Source organism: Mus caroli, chromosome 9 (genome assembly GCF_900094665.2).
Source record: "Mus caroli chromosome 9, CAROLI_EIJ_v1.1, whole genome shotgun sequence".
In the NCBI taxonomy this organism is placed as follows: domain Eukaryota; kingdom Metazoa; phylum Chordata; class Mammalia; order Rodentia; family Muridae; genus Mus; species Mus caroli.
This window is the reverse complement of record NC_034578.1, coordinates 40,055,730-40,075,422: the sequence shown is the minus strand read 5'-3', so window position 1 is coordinate 40,075,422 and position 19,693 is coordinate 40,055,730. Positions and strand designations below refer to the sequence as shown.

Sequence of the window (19,693 nt, the reverse complement as noted above, 5' to 3'; positions counted from 1 at the left end):
GTAGACCAGGCTGGCCTCGAACTCAGAAATCCGCCTGCCTCTGCCTCCCGAGTGCTGGGATTAAAGGCGTGCGCCACCACGCCCGGCTTGTGTCTGAGTTTTAAAGGGAACTATAAGCAAAGATGACCCAGAAAACCCCTGTGTACTGGAAAGCATCGAAGTATTGTGTGAAAACCCCTAGGGCGTTAGGGCTGGGAGCTGGGAAAGGGGAGTCGCTCTGGTCCACTCTGAGTTGGCGGGGAAGTCCTTGGAGATCTTTCTCAGACCTGCAGGGCAATTCACACCTTCCCTCACCCCCACCCCTCAGCCGAGAACAAAATGCTCTGGAGCTCAGAGTCTCTCTCTCTCTCTCTCTCTCTCTCTCTCTCTCTCTCTCTCTCTCAAGACTCTGGAAATCCTGTCTGCACGTCCCCTCAAACCCCCTTCCTCCTCCTGTGGCAGCTACTTGCTTTTTGTGAATTCCTCTTACCTCCCACCAGTTGCCACATTCCTTCCCGCAGGGTTTATTTTCAGTACTGGGGATTGAACCCAGAGTCTCAGGCATCCTAAGCAAGGATTCTGCCCCTGAACTATACCCCCAGCTGTGTGCGCACGTGCAAACGCACGCACAAGGAGCCAGAGGACACCTCTCTCCTCAGTCACCTTGTTTTCACACAGGGACTCTCACTGTTTTGCTTAGTGGGCCAGGCTAGCGCCCCTAGGATCCCCCAGTCTCCATCCCTCCTCCAGCTCTGGGATTACAAGAGCACGCTACAGTGTTTATTGCAGAGGTTCCAGGGGTTGAATTCGGGCCCTTATGCTTATGTAGCAAGAGCACTGTACCAAGCCGTCTATCTGTCTGTCTGTCTGTCTGTCTGTTCTTGAGAAACTCATGGAGCTCAGCTGGATCTCATTACAGATGGTCGTGAGCCACCATGATGTGATTGCTGGAAACTGAACTCAGGACCTCTGATAGAGCAGTCAGTGCTCTTAACCGCTGAGGCCATCTCTTCAGCCCTCCTTTTCTCTTCTCAACCAAGCAGTTGGATAAAAATATAACTTTTTTCATGCATTAAAAGTCCCCAGGCTGTAACTGACAGCTCCCAACACCAAAGCAGCTGACCTTGGGGGTTTTAGGCTGTGCTGATCACTTGTGGCCTCAAACACTAGAGAAAAGACAAAAACCAATGTTTCAGAAGGAAGGGAGGGAGGGAGGGAGGGAGGGAGGGAGGAAGGAAGGAAGGAAGGAAGGAAGGAAGGAAGGAAGGAAGGAAGGAAGGAAGGAAGGAAGGGACAAAGGGAAAACCCATTGGGTCACATCCCCCTCCTGCCCTCCAGCCCCATGTAAAAGCTTTTTGGACATCATCTCATTTAACACGCACAGTAAACAGAGACCTGATTAGTTAGCTCTGTTCTCTCCATGGAGAACATTGTGGCTGAGAGGAAAAATGTAGCTTGTTTAGAAGTCATCAGGTTATTGTCTATTCCAATGTAGATCGTTAGTTTCTTCTTTACAAAGGAAGGCTTTGTACTAGATTATCTGGGAGGGCTGGCTTGTAAGGTCTGCTTTCTGTACGCTCTCGCCCTCCCATCTGTTTGAATATCTCTTAAGTGCGTGTAGGTTTTCCAGGGAGTTGAGTGCCGGCTCACCGCTCCCTTCCTCCCAAGACAGCCCTGCTTTTCTTTCAGTGGCTCCCATCCTACCCTGGCTTAGCTGGCAGTCCCATGGCAATGTCTAGGACCTCCACTTTGCAGCCTGTGCTGGGCTCTGGAGTTTCTGTCCCCATGAAACTTTCCTCCAAGGATAGGGTGTGTGTGTGTGTGTGTGTGTGTGTGTGTGTGTGTGTGTGTGAGCTACAGGTAGGGGAAGTTGAGGCTGGTGATGAGAGTGTTAGCCAAGGTTCCCGAGGTCCCTTACCCAGAACACGACAAGCTGCAGGGTGAACTTTTCTAGTGTCTCTACCCATTGATGTTAGTGGGAAGACCGAGGGCTGCCCATTTTGGAAAACCAGAGAGAGAGGGGACATAAGAAAGTGACGTCATCACAGCAGATGCCTAAATCAGGAAGGGTGGTCTTGCAGGACTAGAAAGAAGATTGATCCAGTCTAAGACAGAAAGGCCTGTCTGGGGCCAGAGTGTTTGCTTGGGTGTCTTAATCAGGGTTTTTATTACCATGATAAAACACTGACCAAAGGGAAAGTTGGGAAGGAAAGGTTTTATTTGGCTTACACTTCCACATCACTGTTCATCATTGAAGGATGTCAGGGCAGGAACTCAAACTGGTCAGGAACCTGGAGGCAGGAGCTGAAGGAGAGGCCAAGGAAGGATGATTACTGGCTTGCTCATGGCTTGCTCAACCTGCTTTCTTATAGAACGCAGGACCACCAGACCAGGGATGGCACCACCTATAATGGGCTGGGCCCTATCCTATCAATCACTAAGAAAATGCCCTACGGTTGGATCTTGTGGAGACATTTCTTCATTGAGGTTACCTCCTTTCAGATAACTCTAGCTTGTTTCAAGTTGATATAAGACCAGCCAGCACAAATGGGTACTAGAAGGAAAGAGCAGGGCCGGCTGCTCCTGCTGGTGCACAGTGTAGGGTCTAGCCTGGGTAAGAATGTTCTTCCCCTTCTTTGGGAACCACTATTCATCTCACTAGAGGGGAGGGAGGATAGCTTTCTCATCCATTCCTCCAAGTTGAGACATCCTTGTCTTATCTCTGAGACTAAATGACTAACATCTGTCTGCAGTCTAGAACCACCCAGGAGACTCAGTTGGACAGAAGAACTTCCAACAGGGCTTTAAATATGATGGGTATGTCTGTCCAGGAGAGGACCAGGGCAACATAAACAAACCAGTGGTCTCCTCAGGCTTTTGAAGACTGGTAGTGATGACCCAGGACTACCTCCCTCTCTTGGGTAAGGGTCTGCTCCTTCCTTGGACTCCACCCTCAAGTTACTTGGGAGCTAAGCTGGGGATTGCAACCAGGAAGGAAGGTTCTGGGAATATATGAAGGCGGTGAGAGAAGAGGGTAGCTTTCAGTTCTGATGTTAATAGATGCTAATAAAGTGGTCTTTCAAAGGCTGATAGGACTGGAGAGAAACCCAGAGGTACTCGAAGATCAGGTGAGACTCTCTGATGATGTATAAAGAGGCTCCTCTGGACACCTGTTCTAATGAGACTTGTATGTGAGCGAGTGTGTGTGCACACACACGTCCTGGGCACTTATGACTAAATGAGAGTGGGTGTGAAGGCATCTTGAAAAGGACACACCACTGAGAAAAGACCATCCATCATAGGAAGGTAATTAGGAAACGTGCTGTAATGGAGAGGCATGAGGAAAGTGCCTGGGACTTCAGATTTTTTTCAGATGGTGATGGTGGCAGCGGGTGGAGTGGGGGGTGGGGGGGATTGTGGGTGGGGATCTGCAAAAATAAAGCAAGGAGAAGAAGTGCTGCTCTCAAGGTTTGAGCCTCAGTCTGTCCCAGCTCGGTCCCTCACCTCTGTGGATGTGCCACTACCACCTCAAGTTACTACAAAACCAGGACAGATTCTGGTAATGGGATTCTGATGTTCTTATCTGTGCCTTTGTGAACGTTCAAAACCATCCTTGGAAAAGGAGAGCCTCCAATAATGAGAGTACCAATCGCCCTTGTTTTTCATCCCTCAGAAGCCAAACCCACTGGTTGGCGAGGGTGCGCACCTTAGTCCCAGTACTGAAGAGGCAGAAGAAGCAGGATGGATGATCTCTGAGTTCGAGGCCAGCCTGGTCTGCAGAGTGAGTTCCAGGACAGTCAGGGTTACACAGAGAAACCCTGCCTCAGAAAAACACCAGAGAGAGAAAGAGAGAGAGAGAGAGAGACAGAGACACACAGAGAGAGAGAGAGAGAGAGAGAGAGAGAGACAGACAGACAGACAGACACAGACAGACAGAGGCAGAGAGAGATACACAGAAAGAGACACACAGAGAGAAATCCAAACCTATACTTTCTCTTGGCTCCTTGTTCATATAGGAATCAATACCCCACTGTCTGGACGGCCTTAATATCCCTCACCTACAGCCCTTAGCTAACTTCAGTGTGGTTTCCATCTCCTCTTATTTCTGGTTTCTGTGACAGGGAAATTAGAAGGTAACAACTCACCACCCAGGCTTGCAACTGTAGCTGTAAGTGCTGACGGTCTCAGGGAGTGGCCTACAGTGCCTGGAACTGCCTATCTGTCCCCAGCCCTTGGAGAACTGTAGCAAATAGAACAGCCTCGGTGGTAGTTGACAACTATGCCCCCATGACTTCCAGCTATAGCAGGGCTCCTCCGTGGGTTCACAGCCCACCCTGTAGGATAGCCAAGGCTTGGACAAGCCATGAGTACCTGTTGGCCCTCTCTATACCACTGTCTCTTCCTTGTGGAGGTCTACTTAAGGAAATGACTTCCTTTCTTTCCAGCCTAACCGGGCAGACTGAGGGGGACAGAGGCAGGGATGTGTGAGCTGTCTTTACCACCTGGCTTCCCTTCCTTGTCTCTGAGTACATTCCTGTTCCCCAAACAATCCCAAGTGGAGGACCATTTGTTTTTCCAGTCTGTCCCAGATCAATATCCAATCCTGCTGTGTGTGATGGCATTGAATACTAAGGTCTGACCTAAGACCACTTTCAGCAATAGTCAAACAGCTCTGCACTCCAGCCAACAGGAAGACCCTTGGTGTTCTACAGGCGCCTTTAAGGTCTTACTCCTGCAGTTTGTACCTGATCAGAGACCTTAATGCAGGTCTGCGGACCACCCTTGGCCACACTTGGAGGTGCACTGTATAGGAGCACTTCGTGTTTTGTCTTTGACTTCTTGGAGCAGTGGGTATACAGGAACTTGGGCACCATCTTCTTGCGACCTTGATAAAGAGATAGTGTAGGGTGGGGTGATGAGGCTCTGCTAGGAGACAGGCCCCAGTATATTCATGAAATGCATTGGCACCTTGCCTCCAGCACACAAGCAGATTGGGTGCTGAGCAGTGTCAGGACCCTAGGCTATTGCAGCATCCCGAGCCTTCATCCTTGACCCAAACTCTCCTCCTCAAGAAACAAATGAAGCCGGGCAGTGGTGGCGCACGCCTTTAATCCCAGCACTTGGGAGGCAGAGGCAGGCGGATTTCTGAGTTCGAGGCCAGCCTGGTCTACAGAGTGAGTTCCAGACAGCCAGGACTACACAGAGAACCCTGTCTCGAAAAACCAAAAAAAAAAAAAGAAAAAGAAACAAATGAAAATGAGGCCCGGAGGTGGAAGGCCTGGAGTTTCAGGCCAACACCTGCTAAGGAGTCCCACTTCTGAGCCATTTGTTGTGGAAAGGGGCACCGCCGCGGAGGCAAAGAACAGAAAGGGACGAGGAGGTCCAGCGTCTCTCTCAGTCCCTTCCCCAACAGCTTCTGGATTGAGGGCACGGGGACAGACTGAGATCTGAGGTCCATTAAGAACCATGGAATCATCTGACTTCCCCTGTGAGAGGTGTACAGGGCAGAGCAGGGCAGGGCTATGACTGAGATCCTCTAAGGTGGCCAGATGGCCAGACCTCAGCCACCAGCAGTTCAGCGTGCCTTCCTGAGTTCTCTGGGGAACGGTGAGCTCACTAGTGGGGGGTGGGGGATATGGTCATGGGTAAGGGCAGGGAGGGGAGGTCTTTGTGCCAAGTCAGGCGCCTGGGAAACAGCGCTGTGGGCATCTCTCAAAAAGCACCAGTGAAACTTTGAGCTGAGTCAAACAATAATAGGCGCTCATTTGCATCGTATTTTACATACAGGTTCCATGCAGGTCTTTCATCTCCTTCCACTGTAACACCGGAGCGCCCCCCCCCACCCCCCTCTCTCTTGAGTCCATTTGGGGGTTTCCACTGTGTCCCCTAGAATCTAGAACCTCCCCACACCCCATACACACACTCAATCACCTGCCCCATCCTTGGCTGTTCCACAGTGGTTGGCCTTGCCTGGGTGTGCCTGGCCTAGGCTTGCTCTAGAGCAGGTGGCCTGGCAGGTCTGACCCGGCAGGTGACCTCAAGTACTGGATGTCCCTCCTGTCAATGTCAGTTCCAATAAGGCCCCCCAGCAGTGGAGCTTGTCCACTCCCCAACCTTGTTCAAGCTGTGAAGAGAATAGGAAGAGTCAAACCTGGGAGCCCAAAAGGGGTACAGAGAGGAGAGGAAACCAGTGGTTGCTATGACAATGGGGTCCCGCTCATCATTTGCATAGGGTGATGATTTCCATACTGCTGGGTGAATTTCCATATTCCTGCCTCAAAGCCTGTTGGGATGGGGAGAGGGAGAAGATAGAGGTCATTTGAAATTCAAATGAGGCTGATTAAGGTTTTCTTGAGGAGGGAAGCGTGGACAAAAGGGGTTAAGCTGGCTGGCAAATGTTGGCTCAAGGGCTCAAAGTTATCAAAGGGAGGTGTCCGAAATGTTAGCAAACTTCCTGGCTGCCCATCTCCCCAGACCCTGGGGACCTGCCTGTGGAAGATGGGCCTGTCTCTCCCCTCCTGCACCCTCTTAGTGGCCTGATGATAATTTGAGCTCCTGGGTCAGGACCACTGAATTGTAGCTCTAGGTTCTGACCTTCAGGACTGATCCTGTCTGAGTTTTTATTGTTGGGGAAACAGTCTCTGCAGTTTGTTTGCCCAAGGAGATGAGAGGATGGCTGAACTCTGGACTTTGGTCTTTCCCATTACCCCACCTAAGCAGGCAATGCCCCTCTTTGAGGCTGCATTTGTGCCTCAGGTGAATGGTGAAATTGAAGTCTCTCTAGCCATGGTCTGCTCGCTCGCTTGGTGCACACGCCCGTGTTTTCGGAGCTCTTGGCTGATGTGAAAGGCTTGGGAAGGGCTGCTCGCTCCCCCAGCCTACTCTGACCTCACGGTCATTAGTTAAAAGCTTACTACTCATTGCTCATTATTTAAAGGCTTTCTGCTCATTTTTCTCATCTATAAAATGGGGTTAATAGCAGTATCTGCCTCATAGGGCTTCTGTGAGGATCAAAGTTTGTTCGTCAAACACCCAGAACCATGCCTGCCAGTTAATAATGTCACTGGTTAGTATTCATCCCTGGAGGACAAAGTGTCCCTGCACAGTGACCTAATAGTCAACCCCGGTAACTTCAATTAGAAGATTCTGTCTCCTGGTCAGGCTGGTCTGTAGTCCAGGACTCCAGGCCTAGAACCAAGCTCCAGTGAAGGTGAAATAGGCACAGGCGCACGCGCGCGCGCGTGCACGCGCACGCACGCACGCACACACACACACACACACATGCACTCACACACGCACATACACATCGCCACACCTTGGATGACTGTGTTCGCCCCAGCTTGTGTGACTCCATCTCTCAGGAAGCAAGAAAAAGGGAGGGATCTGAGGAAAGAGCCCTCTCCCACCTAGCGCTGAGAGGTAGGAGAGAGTCAGCAAAACTAAATACTATGTAAAATTCTAGAAAATCGAAGGCTGTTCTCCTTTGCCTACTTGAGTTACTTTGGCTGCTCCAAATAAAGTTTCAGTTGGCAGTAAGATGGTGCCATTTGGGCAGCCAGTCACTTGCCTCTCTAGAACTTAGAATCCTTACCTATAAATTGCAAGCCTGGCATTTAGAGTCTGTCTCTCGGAGCTTGCTCAGTATCCAAGGCTCGCCTTGAACTCTTGATCTTTTTACCTTTCCGCCCAGAGTGCTGGGACTGCAGGCATGTGCTGCCCAGCGGGTTTCAAGTTTGACTTCATGAACACACAGAGGACAGATATTACACCTCTACGGCCCCCTCTATGGAATAATAATAATAAATAATAATGATAGAGCTCTTATTTCATAGGGCATATTGTAGTATTTTTCCAGGGTCAGAACACTCTGGAGTGGAGATTTTTGAGGTGAAATCTTACATTGCTGGGGTCCTACTTCCTTGCATCAGTGAACTGAGACCCTGGACCTTTTCTAAGCCCCGGGTGCTCCTTTATCTTGGCCCTTGACCATGTTGCCTAGTTGGGCTCCCTCTGCTAATGATTTTCATGTAAATGTTTCACCAAGAGGAGATGCAGAGGCAGTGCATGGGATTTCTAAAGGCTCAATCCATAGCTCAGATGGAGAAGGGATGGGGATTATATTTCCCAAGGTATCTGAAGACCATGGTGAGGTGGAGTTTATCAAAGACTAACATGAGAAGTTGGACTGGGAGCCAGGAGAAGCCGTGCTTCCTCCCGCAGAGTTGATGCAGAAAAGATGCTTCGTGCCCAGGGCATCGCCTCAGGCTCCTGACTTCTGTGGGAAGGCAACTGTGAATAGACTTCCAGTTTGTCTTTTGAGTTTTGAGATAGGGTCTTACAAAGTCCAGGCTGGCCTTGATCTCTCTGTGTAGTCAAGGCTGGCCTTGAACATCTGGTCCTTCAAAGTGCTAAGATGTTAATTAGGCTCGCATCACAAGGCCTGTCCAGCGGGCTCCAGGCTTGCCCTTCTGAACACTCAACATATGAGATGGTGAATGCACATCAGATAGCTCAATAGGGCCATGTGTCTGTGACTTCTACTCTTCATGTCCTTGGACTAGAGAAATGAGTGTTTTACATTAGGAGTCCGCACACTGAGAGTCTGGAGGGAACTCGAGAGGCCATCTAGTCCTACGGTAGTGGGTAGCTCCTTTTAGAAGTGTGGGCCCTGACCATCAGCGCTGTTGCATGGTACTGAGTTTAGGGAAACAGATAGGATGTTAAAATTCATTAGTGAGGTCTTCCCAGGGCACAGTGTGCATGGCTATGGGCATGTGTAGAATGTTTCTTCATCATCTATGCTCTGACTGGATACTCAGGACCCCTGCACTGGATCCCCTGGACCAGGGATACTCAGCTTGTAGGAAATGAGACCTCCTAACTCCTAAGACAGTGTTCTTCTCAAGTTTATCTCAGGCCCTCCCAGGTCCTTCTTAGCAAGCATCTACAGAAGTTGTCCTTAGATTCCTTCTAGGCTCTTCTTCCTGAAAAAGGCGGCAGGAACGTGACTAGAAACGTGTGTTTTTATTATCTTTATCTTTATCATTATTATTATTATTATTATTATTATTATTTTTTTTTTTTTTTGGTTTTTCGAGGCAGGGTTTCTCTGTGTAGCCTTGGCTGTCCTGGAACTCACTCTGTAGACCAGGCTGGCCTCGAACTCAGAAATCCGCCTGCCTCTGCCTCCTGAGTGCTGGGATTAAAGGCGTGCACCACCATGCCCGGCTATTCTTTTTTTTTTTAACATTGATTAATTTATTTATTATATGTAAGTACACTGTAGCCTTCAGACACTTCAGAAGAGGGTGTCAGATGGTTGTGAGCCACCTTGTGGTTGCTGGGATTTGAACTCAGGACCTTTGGAAGAGCAGTCAGTGCTCTTAACCACTGAGCCATCTCTCCAGCCCTGTTTTTATTATTCTTAATTCTCTCTCTCTCTCTCTCTCTCTCTGTCTACGTGTGTGTGTGTGTGTGTGTGTGTGTGTGTGTGTGTGTGTGTATGCATGTCAGTGCAGGGACCCTCAGAGGCTGAAGGCTGTCAGATCATCGTCCCTGGAAGTGGAGTCACAGGTGGTTGTGAACTACCTGATGTGGTCCTGAGAATTGAACTCTGGTCCTCTAGAGGCTTGAGGAGTGCTCTTAAGTTTTGAGCCATCTCGTTAGCCTCTAGGAACTTTTCGTTTTCATAGCAGAGGGAGATTGAAGGCTAGGATGATTGACATTTGCAGTAAATCCAGTGTAAAGCAGTCTTGAAAATAACCCTAAAGTCCATTCTTCCCAGTTTACTAACAGAATCTTTATCATTATCACCACCACCACCATCATCATTTTGTAGTGTGTGTGTGTGTGTGTGTGTGTGTGTGTGTGTGCCTGTGTGTGTGTGTGTGTGTGTGCCTGTGTGTTTCGGGATAACTTTGCAAGGGCCTACCTTCAGATGTGCAGCTTAAGAAGTACTAGCCAGTTGTCAAATTGTCCCTAAAAGTGTCATCTCAGGAAGTCCTACTGGGTTATCCTGGGAGTAGAGCTGCTGAGAACCATTCAGAAATGGGAGAGGCCCAGTCTCATAGCTGCGTGCCCCGAGTATTGTTTACCAGGTAGAAGTGAAAAATCCTGCTGGAACAGTTCTTGGTTTGGGCTTCCACCTCCCTCCCCCAGAGAATTGTTCCCCAGGCAAAATCACATCCCATCGCTGCCAAAGCCATGCAAAGCAGGAGGCTTACCAGTCTGGGTGTCAGCGTCTTGGTTCAGGGGTGGGAGAGCAGGGCCTTCTTCAGGGCCCAGCTCATGGTGTTGGGGAGGCCTGGCCAGGCATCAGAGCTCACCTGCTGGTCTAGTGTTCATCAGCTGCTAAGAAGACGAGAGCTGAAAGCAGGGACTTCCCTAGGACTCAAACCTCCTGCATTCTGAGCCTTTGGTTTCTTCTCATATGTTGGGTATTATGACCACCCTGGCCTAAGGGGAGTCTACCTAGAATCCTAGGACTCAAGATCCAATATGTCTTTTGCCCTGCTTTGACCAGGCTAGGATGCTATCATCTTGTTCAACTCCAGTGCTTTCGCCTATAGCCTCTGCCCTCTTACTCTGTTGAGAGCTTCTTGGTAGAGATGAGGTCTTGGGTAGGACCAAGGTGATGCTAGAGTTGGGTAGCTAAGCTGCGCCTTGGATGAATGTGTGGACATTCTGTGAATTTGTGCTGTTGACAATGGAACTGTGCTAGCGTGGGAAGCCATACTACATTAGCGTTGGAGACCTAGAGCTTTGGTTTTCTTCCCTTGGGAATCATTTCTCAACATACACCAACACTTTAAAACCCATCAGTCAGTACAGCAGACTTCTGTTGGGAGAATAGACTGTCTCCTGAGCATCCTGAGCGGTCAGTCCACCTATGATCAGCTCGCTGTCAAGCCTAGATTTATTTGGGGACTTCAGAGTTGGAAGAATGCTTCATGGATGCTTGAGACTCAGCTTCTCCATTTGGGAAGTAAAATAGATAATCAACGTCATCTTCCCTAAAGCTGAAAATCTACCTGGGTAATCCCCCGAGATCCTGGCAGGCCCAAGAGCCAAGGTTCCAAGGAGTTTGCCTCGCCCCTTGCTTTCTCTCCAAGGAGACCATCTGGCCCAGGGATTCATAGAGACCCATGAAAGCTAAAAGAAGCTTGCAGAGATCCCAGAAGGTGGCTCTTCCAGCTTAATCTAGATGTCACCCACTCATCACTAAGGTCCCAAGTAGGAGATTCTGAATAAGCTTTAGAAGTGCTCTCTGCCCTGCCTCTCTCTATCCTCCCTCGAGGCAAGCAAGACTTACTTACTGCATCTGCAGAGGCATAGGGAGGACCAGGCAGAAGGGAGAAATGGCCTTGATGTCTTCTAATGAACTTCATCGAATCGTGGTACTTTAGAGATGGAGGGATTTTTTTGAGATCATTTGATAAATCATCTGCATCTGCTTGAGTGGTCCCAGGCCCACAGCAACTGCAGGCTCCCCTGGTGGGCAATTCCAGCAGAACTCCCCTTTACCCCAAGATGAAGCCTGCTTTCCCAGTAGCCCTAGAGCCCCTCTTTGAATGGATCTAGCTAAGCTTGCTTCTTTTCCACACCAGACTTTGGGAAGGGTAGAAAAAGACAGCCAATCTCACCTTTTGCTGTATACAAGTTGCTGCAGCAACTTCCACATTTACCCCTCGTTGATTCCGTTTCAAATTTTACTTTAAAACATTTTAGTCATGAGGCAGAGGCAGGCGGATTTCTGAGTTCGAGGCCAGCCTGGTCTACAGAGAGAAACCCTTTTTAAAAAAAAAAAAAAAAAACAAAAAACAAACCAAACAAACAACCAAACAAACAACCAAACAAAATTTTAGTCATGTTGACAAGAAAAAAAAAATAGTTTAAGAATGATCTCATGTCTCTCTGTCTGTCTGTCTGTCTGTCTGTCTCTGGTGAGTGTGTGTGTGTGTGTGTTTGTGTTTGATTGAAGTGGTCTCATGTAGCACAAGCTGGTATCAGAGTTGCTAAGTAGCTGAGGATGGCCTTAAATTCCTGGCCCTCATGTTTTCACCTCTGCAGTGCTGCAACTTCAGGCTTTATCCCATACCTGGGTTGTCTGAATTTTATTATTATTATTATTATTATTATTTTAAAATGTATTTTTACTTTGGTTCCTAAAAACTCATCGTTTCTATATTTTTTTGGGGTTTTTTTGTTGTTGTTGTTTTGAGACAGGGTTTCTTTGTGTAGCCCTGTCTGTCCTGGAATTCACGCTGTAGACCAGGCTGGCCTAGAACTCAGAAATTCACCTGCCTCTGCCTCCCGAGTGCTGGGATTAAAGTTGTGCACCACCACTGCCTTGCTTGTTTTGTTTTGTTTTGCTTTTTAACCATGCAAAGTCCCCAATTGTCCAAAATGGAGATAGTGGTTCATCACGCAGCTCTGAGCAAGGCTTGGTGACACACACCTGTAATACCAGCATTTGGGGCCAGAGGCAGGAGGGTCACCATAGATTTGAGGCCAGGCTGATCCACATACTTTGTACTTCTATACTTGAGATTTGAATCTGTGTTCTAAAGATACTGGTATTAGACCTTCCGATCTGTTGTTATCAGAGATGTCCTGTCTGTAGCAGGGATAGTTTATAAAAGCTCTTTGATTAGAGTCTGACTACAACCCATACCCCAGATGGACACATCAAGAAAAATTTCAGCCAAGAAATCTGGGGCGAGAACACTGGGCCTGTTGCTCAGTGGGAGGGGACCAGCCCAGGACTCTGCCACAGCTGCTTCAGCCACTTGTCTCTGCCTTGTTTGATTTAGTTGTATTTATTTTTGTAAAAACTTTTTTTTTTATTGTGTACCCTTTCAACAACACAAAAAGTAGAGGTTAGTGCAATCAGACCCCTTTCCACCCAATAATCATCCCTCACTCTGAGCTGCCGCCAAATTTCTGCCCCTCCTGTGGCTGGGATATTTTCTTGTAAATTATAGACATCAGAACTCTCAGCTCTGTGTGTGGGTGTGTGCATCTCTAAAACATAAAGACATTTCCCTTTTTAATCACAATTATCATTACTGCATTTACCAAAACTAATGCCCTGGTTTAATTCTCAGGGCAGTTCTGATGGTCAAGTGTCTTAAAGATGCCACTTGGGTTTTTAATTGCCAGGTGTATCGGCCGGCTGTGATTATCTCCGTTCTTAGTTCCAGTTTGACTTTGTCAATTAGTGTTGTTGACAAAAGCCTCTATCAGACTCTGCGTTGTCGCAGCAACTGTAAAAGTGACTGTCCACTATGAATACAAAAGCAGATTTCCTGTTGGATTGTTAAAATAATTTCCTAATGAGAACAAACCCTTGATTAACTAATTTTAAAAATAATTGACTTATTGGTTACGGGGGCGGGGGTGGGGGTTGGGGAAGGGAGACTCACACCCCGCATCAAGTTTCTGGAGTAGATCCCACTTTCCATCTTGTTGAGGCAGTCTCTATTGTTTCTGCCTCTGCACTTCCGGGCTTGCGGGCCCCCAAACTTCCCAGCAATTCTCCTGCCTCCACCTCTCATCCCTCCGGGAATGCTGGGACAGCAGATGCTTGCCACCACACACCCGGCTTCTTATCTTAGGTATAGGGGTTTGAACTCAAGTTGTCAAGCGCTTTTACTCATCACTGAGCCATTCCCAGCCAGAGAGAGAGAGAGAGAGAGAGAGAGAGAGAGAGAGAGAGAGAGAGAGAACATTAAACCATTTCTGTCTGGGAGTTATGTCATTAAACTGTGGAAACACATGCACTGTCTCCCATCTATTTGCTGTGTTTGTTTTGGCTTTCTATTAGAGCCTACCAAAGCTTTTCCTAACACCAATGCCTTCGCCTACTATTTTGCATTGTCTTCCGTTTGAATCACTTCCAGAGTCAACCGATATCTATCCTGTTTACTTGCCTAAGATGTTTATTAAAGTCTAATGGCTGCTTCCGTTTTATCAGACACAGGACTTGTGCGCGTGCGTGCGTGCGTGCGTGCGTGTACGATCATATACTTGCTCAGGTAGCTGCAGGTGTGGTGTCTGGAGAATCTATGTCTGAAGAGGCTAGTTTTAGCACAGACATCCAATACATGCCAGGTTCCGTGTTAGGCAGCCAAGGCCTAGAGATGAAGATTATAATAAATCCGGACTCTGGGAACATGTGTGTCCATGATGAAAACTAAAGCACAAACCATTGCCTCTAAAAACTATGGTAGAGCCAGGCATGGTGTTACACATACCCAAAGTCCTAGCACACAGGAGACTCAGGCAGGAGGATCATGAGTTTAAGGGCAGCCTAGACTACAAAGTAAGACCTTCCTCAAAAAACTAAACAGACAGACTATAAATAAGTAAACAGGGCTGAGGCTGTAGCTCATTGAGCAGGGCTACACTCACGTGGCATGCAGGAAGTCCTGGGTTCCATCCCTAGCACGGTATAAACCAGGCAGGAAGATGAGAAGTTCTAGGTCATCTTCAGCTATATACCAAGTTCAAGGCCACCCTAGGAGACAAGAAGAAAATTAAAATGAACAATTTAGCCTGTGCCATTCAAAACACAAACAGAAGGCCAGGAAATGCAGGAGGACTAATCATTTGTTCTGAGACTGCCTCAATGAGGAAGTGACACTTGATTGGATCCTGCAGGATAATGCTTTCTTCTAGGTAGAGAAGGGTGTCCCAGCCAGCATAGGCAAAGTCTCTAACACAGATGTCACCAGTGGGGACATGGCCTAGTACAGACCAATACTTTCTAAAGGAAAAAGCGTAGTCTCCAACTGTGTCTCACTCAGGCCCTTGTGTCCCTAGGAATCCCTGTTTAACATTAAGAAGCCCGAGGCTTCAGCTGGTCCCTGTTTCGAAGAGGGAGTTGACAGGGCTTGGTGCCTCGACCACAGTTCTTTAAAAGTCTAGAATTTCTTCTAAGTATGCCCTGCTGCGCCCCATACCTGAAAGGGATGGCTATCGTCCTATGAAGATTCTGGTGGTCCGGGCGGTGGTGGCACTTGGGAGGCAGAGGCAGGCAGATTTCTGAGTTTGAGGCCAGCCTGGTCTACAAAGTGAGTTCCAGGACAGCCAGGGCTACACAGAGAAACCCTGTCTCGAAAAAAAGGAAAAAAAAAAAAAAGATTCTGGTGACTGTACTTGGCACATCATCCTCTCTTCTCCCCTCTTCCCTTCCCCTCCCCTCCCCTCCCCTCTCCTCTCCTCTCCTCCCCTCTCCTCTGCATGAAAGGGAGCCAGGAATAACCAACCCTTCACGCCTCCTAATCTGGAGCACTGGGGCAGCAGTGAGCCCCAGCGAGCCAGGTCACAGCCTGAACTTCACAGATGTCACTTCCCAGGCCTTCCTGAAGGCTGGGAGTGGGGAGCAGCCAGATGGAACAAGTCCAGGGAACTCTGGGAGGGATGCTGGGACTTGTGCAGAAGCAACGTGAAGGATGAGGCAGCGTCAGTGTCCAGATCTGGAGGGGTGGGTCCTGATGGCCATCAGGGTGTATCTCACACCTCTGCTAAGCCACAGCATCTTGTTTTAACCTAAACCTCCACATGCTCCCAACACCTTCTCCCAGACCGGAAGCCAGGCAGGAAGCCCTGCATCCCAAGCACGTGCTTCCCTGTGAATCAGAGTAAGAACAGAGACCGAACTGATACTCACACAGAGCAGCTGAGCCCTTACTTAGTACCTACAAGCTTTGCTACATCTACTTCTACCCTGGAGCATCCAGGGCCAGGAGCCTGTCTCAAGGGAGACCATGTCTGGTCCCAAACCTCCAAACTAGCTGTATACTCAGCTCTGGTGATCAGGGGAACTAGACAGAAATCTCAACATAAGGTCTCTTCATCATGATAGTTTAGGCCCAGATTAGTGCCTGGCACCTGCACTGTGTTCAGTAACATTGGTTGGATTGGCCAGTGTGTTCTTTTGCCATATCCTTCTTTATGTGTGTATGTGTGTATGTGTGTAGGCACATGGGCACCAGGCTTTTACCTAATGAGCTACCTCTTAGGTTCTCTTCTGCCAACTCATCATCCGCTTCCTCTTCTTCCTCCTCTTCCTCGTCTATATTTGTTAAATCCTAGGTATATGAATGTAGACCACAAGAGTGCCTAGGGCAGTGCTTCTCCACCTTCCTAACTCGGCAACTCTTTCCTACAGTTTCCCATGTTGTGGTGACCGCCCCCCACCATAAAATTATTTTGTTGCTGTTTCTTCCTAAGTGTCATTTTGCTCCTGTTAGGAAATGTAATGTAAATACCTGTGTTTTACAATGGCCTGAGGCAACCCCTGTGAAAGAATCACTGGACTCCCAAAAGGGGGTCACGATCCACAGGTTGAAAACCTCTGGCCTAGGGGTTAAAGATGGTTGTGAGCTACCTTGTGGTAACTGGGGATAGAACTCTGGCCCTCTACAAAAGCAATAAGTGCTGAGCCATCTCTCTAGCCCTCTCTTTTGCCAAATCTAAACCAAAAAAACTCTTTAGGCGAACTTTAAAGTGTGACTAAAGGATTAAAAAAAAGTAATTTTCCCCTTTAGTCTATATTCACAAGCACAGTGATTAGTGTGTGGCCCTTCTGATTTTAGCTCCCCATGGTCCTAGCTACTCGCAGCTTCTGCTATGGGTTACCTTGTATCTCACCTTACTCCCTCTCCCTGAGCCCTGGGGCTCTTCATTCTCTACTCTGTCCTGATAGCCTGGGTACCCTTAGAGATGGCTGACAAATGTGCAGGAAGGTGCTGCCCCCTAGGCTGAGGGCATTGTAGTTAAGGAGCTGGGGAAGTCATTTATGGTCCAACCGGCCAAGTCTCAGGCATTTTCAAGCCTCTGATTTGTGCTAAGTTCTTAAGAAATTCACAGAAAACAGTGCGTGTCCTCCTGCCATCAGTGGGGAGGATTCTATGTTCCCAAGAGGAGAGGGACCAAGGCTGCACAGGGTAACAGTATTGAGGGGGTGTAGTGACATTGTGGATCTGTCTGAAGGTTCTGTTTGGACAGAACTCAGGATGCCTAAGGGAGAAAACCCAGAAGACAAAAAGCGCAAAAAGCCTGCAGAAAGGAGGCAAAGTTGGAGTTAGATGCTATGCTAAGTTGGACCAAAGTTCTGACTCAACTCACCCATGAATTTAGCCATTCGTTCAATCAGTATATTCAGATTCTATTATATTCCAAGTCTAGTGCCAGGTTATGAGTGAACAGTGCTTTTAATACAGTTTGATTACATTTATTTATTTGTGGGTTGTGTGCAAGTGCCATCCTGGGCACTCTGTGAAGGTCAGGTAATGAGTTACTTTTTAAGATTTATTTTTATTTGTGTGTGTGACTGTGTGTGTATGTGAGTGTACATATGTGTGTGTTTGTGTGTGCTGCTGGCATTGGCCCTAAATGGGTGTCAGATGTTCTGGCGTTGGAGTGATAGGCAGGCTGTGAGCTGCTCAGTGTGGATGTCGGGAGCTTGGGTCTTCCAGAAGAGCAAGCAGCAAGGGCTCTGAACAACCGAGCCATCTTTCCACGCCCTCAGAGGACAGCTGGCAGAAGATGTTTTTCTCCTTCAGTTTATCTAGCAATAAGTATGTGTCTATGTAATAGAATATTATTTGTCAATTAAAATGAAGTTTACTAATATAGGAGAAGTAGGCATAATTCAAAAAGCATACAAAAGCACATTTATGATACTCCCTGGAAAAAGGCTAAGAGTCTGGACCGATGATAAACATCCACAAAGTAAAAACTAGAATGAAAGGCTGTAGAGTGAGCAGGCGATCTTGGTAGAGTGGTTGCATAGCATGCGCAGGCTCTGGGTTCCAGTCACACAGTATAAACCCAGCATGGTGGTGCACGCCTGCAATCCCAGCACATAGGAAGCTGAGGCAGGAGGATCAGGAGTCAGTGCCATCCTTAGCTATATAGCAAGTTTGAGGACAGTCTAGTCTACATGAGGCCCTGCCTCAAAAGAGGGGGAGCCTACAAAATACCCCCAAATATGAATTGTTGGTTATGTCTCTACAGAGCAATGTTCTTGTCATCTTAGGCTTCTTTGCACAGAGCAGCTTTTCTTTTAGGCACATATTTGCTTTTTCAGTGTAATATTTGTCAAGGGAAAAAAAAAGGCTGGGTGTGGTGGCACAGAACTGTCCCAGCACTTAGGAGAAGGAAGGTAGGGAGATCGGGAGTTCAAAGCCATCCCCAGGAAAGAGACCAGCTGGGACTGTACCTGACCACTGTTTTTGTTGTTGTTGTTGTTGAGTTGTTGTTGTATTGGAGACCCTTGAATGCTAGGATTTAAGGCATGTGGCACCACACCCAGCCATACTAAGACAGCAACAATGAAAGGAAACAGGATCAACAAAACAAGAAACACAAGGCTGGCAGCTGGAGGGACAAGACAGATGCCTACATATGAGAGGTTATGGTACCAGAGGGCAGGGCTGGTAGGAAGTCTCAGTTGGCTTTGGGTGGCTCCTTTGGTTTCTCTGACCAGCCCCCTCTTGCTGATCAGTGAAGGACAGAACACCTGGTACGCATAGGCTTTATATGAGAGAACAGGGGCTCTGGCTCTTCCTGTGTTGACCATGGGCAAGTCGGCCTGCCCTCCAAGGTGACTCTTTCCGTGGCTGCTCATGCATCCCCTTATGTTTCCAGAAAATGGGATGAACAATGAGATCCTGGCTATAGGAGAAGTCGGCCTCTCTCCCATCATCCTTTTTCCCTCTGTCCTGATTGCACGGGATTGATACGTATTTATGTTATTTCTTCCTAGGAAATGATCGAAATGGCCTAGATTTCAACAGACAGGTAAGAACTTGGGTTGGAAAACATTTATCCTGTAAGTTCAGGGGGGGGGTGTCCGACAAATATAACACTTGTTGGTGATTCTTCTCCATCATCTAGCTTTCAGGATAAAAGAACCCTGACTGTCCTCCCAGCCACCACCATACTCCAGACCTGGGGTCTCCCTTCTAGAGTACAATGCTCACATTTGTGCACAGTTGGCATAACTATCATAGGGCTTCAGCTCCCCAGCTATTGACTGAGCCTCAGTGGATTTATGATGTGACCTGCTGATGATGGAGAGGAACTCATAGATCCCCAAGGGACAGAGTGGCCCGTTCTTCTCTATAAGAAACTCTTGATCAAAAGCAAGTTGATAGAGAGGCCACGGTAGGAGAAGAAGAATCATTCAGCAGGAGTACTTGTGGCCTGGGGTAGCAGCTCAGGGAGCAGGGTGCTTACCTAGCAGGGAGGAAGCTTCGATTTCCTCCATAGCAACGTGGGGACTGGGCCAGGGTGTTGTGAGCCTGAAATCCCAGCAGTTAGAAGGACAAATGAAGATCAGAAATACAAGGTCATCCTTTGCTACCTAGCAAGCTCAACTCTGTCTCAGAAAAGGAGTGTGTAGCCAGGTTTGAGAAATGGAGGCACTAGCTTAGGGCTTTGGAAGTCACCCAAAGTAGATGAAGTTACACTTGGTTTGGAAGGGCTTTGCCCAGAGCTAGATGGAGTTGGAAGATAGAAGAGAAATCAATGGGAATGGCTAGAAAGAAGGTTAAAATGGCATGTCCCTCTAGGTGACAAGATGGAGGGATCATAGGAGGTGGGCGGTAAGGTAGGCTGTGATGGGGAGAAGGCTGGGCTGCTGACGATGTGAAGTCGGGGAGGGAGAGGTGTCTGCTCCTGCTTCTGCCAGCCTTTAGGTGGT

General features: G+C 48.1%; 1 protein-coding gene across 1 annotated transcript in view; it reads left to right on the top strand.

Moving 5' to 3' along the window:
• The window catches only part of Pou2f3 (POU class 2 homeobox 3), an 81,912-nt gene that overhangs the window by 11,317 nt on the left and 50,902 nt on the right, over positions 1 to 19,693 (top strand). The window contains exon 3 of the mRNA XM_021172894.1: positions 18,755 to 18,789. Coding sequence (XP_021028553.1) covers positions 18,755 to 18,789 — 35 coding nt within the window. The remainder of the gene's footprint in view (positions 1 to 18,754; positions 18,790 to 19,693) is intronic.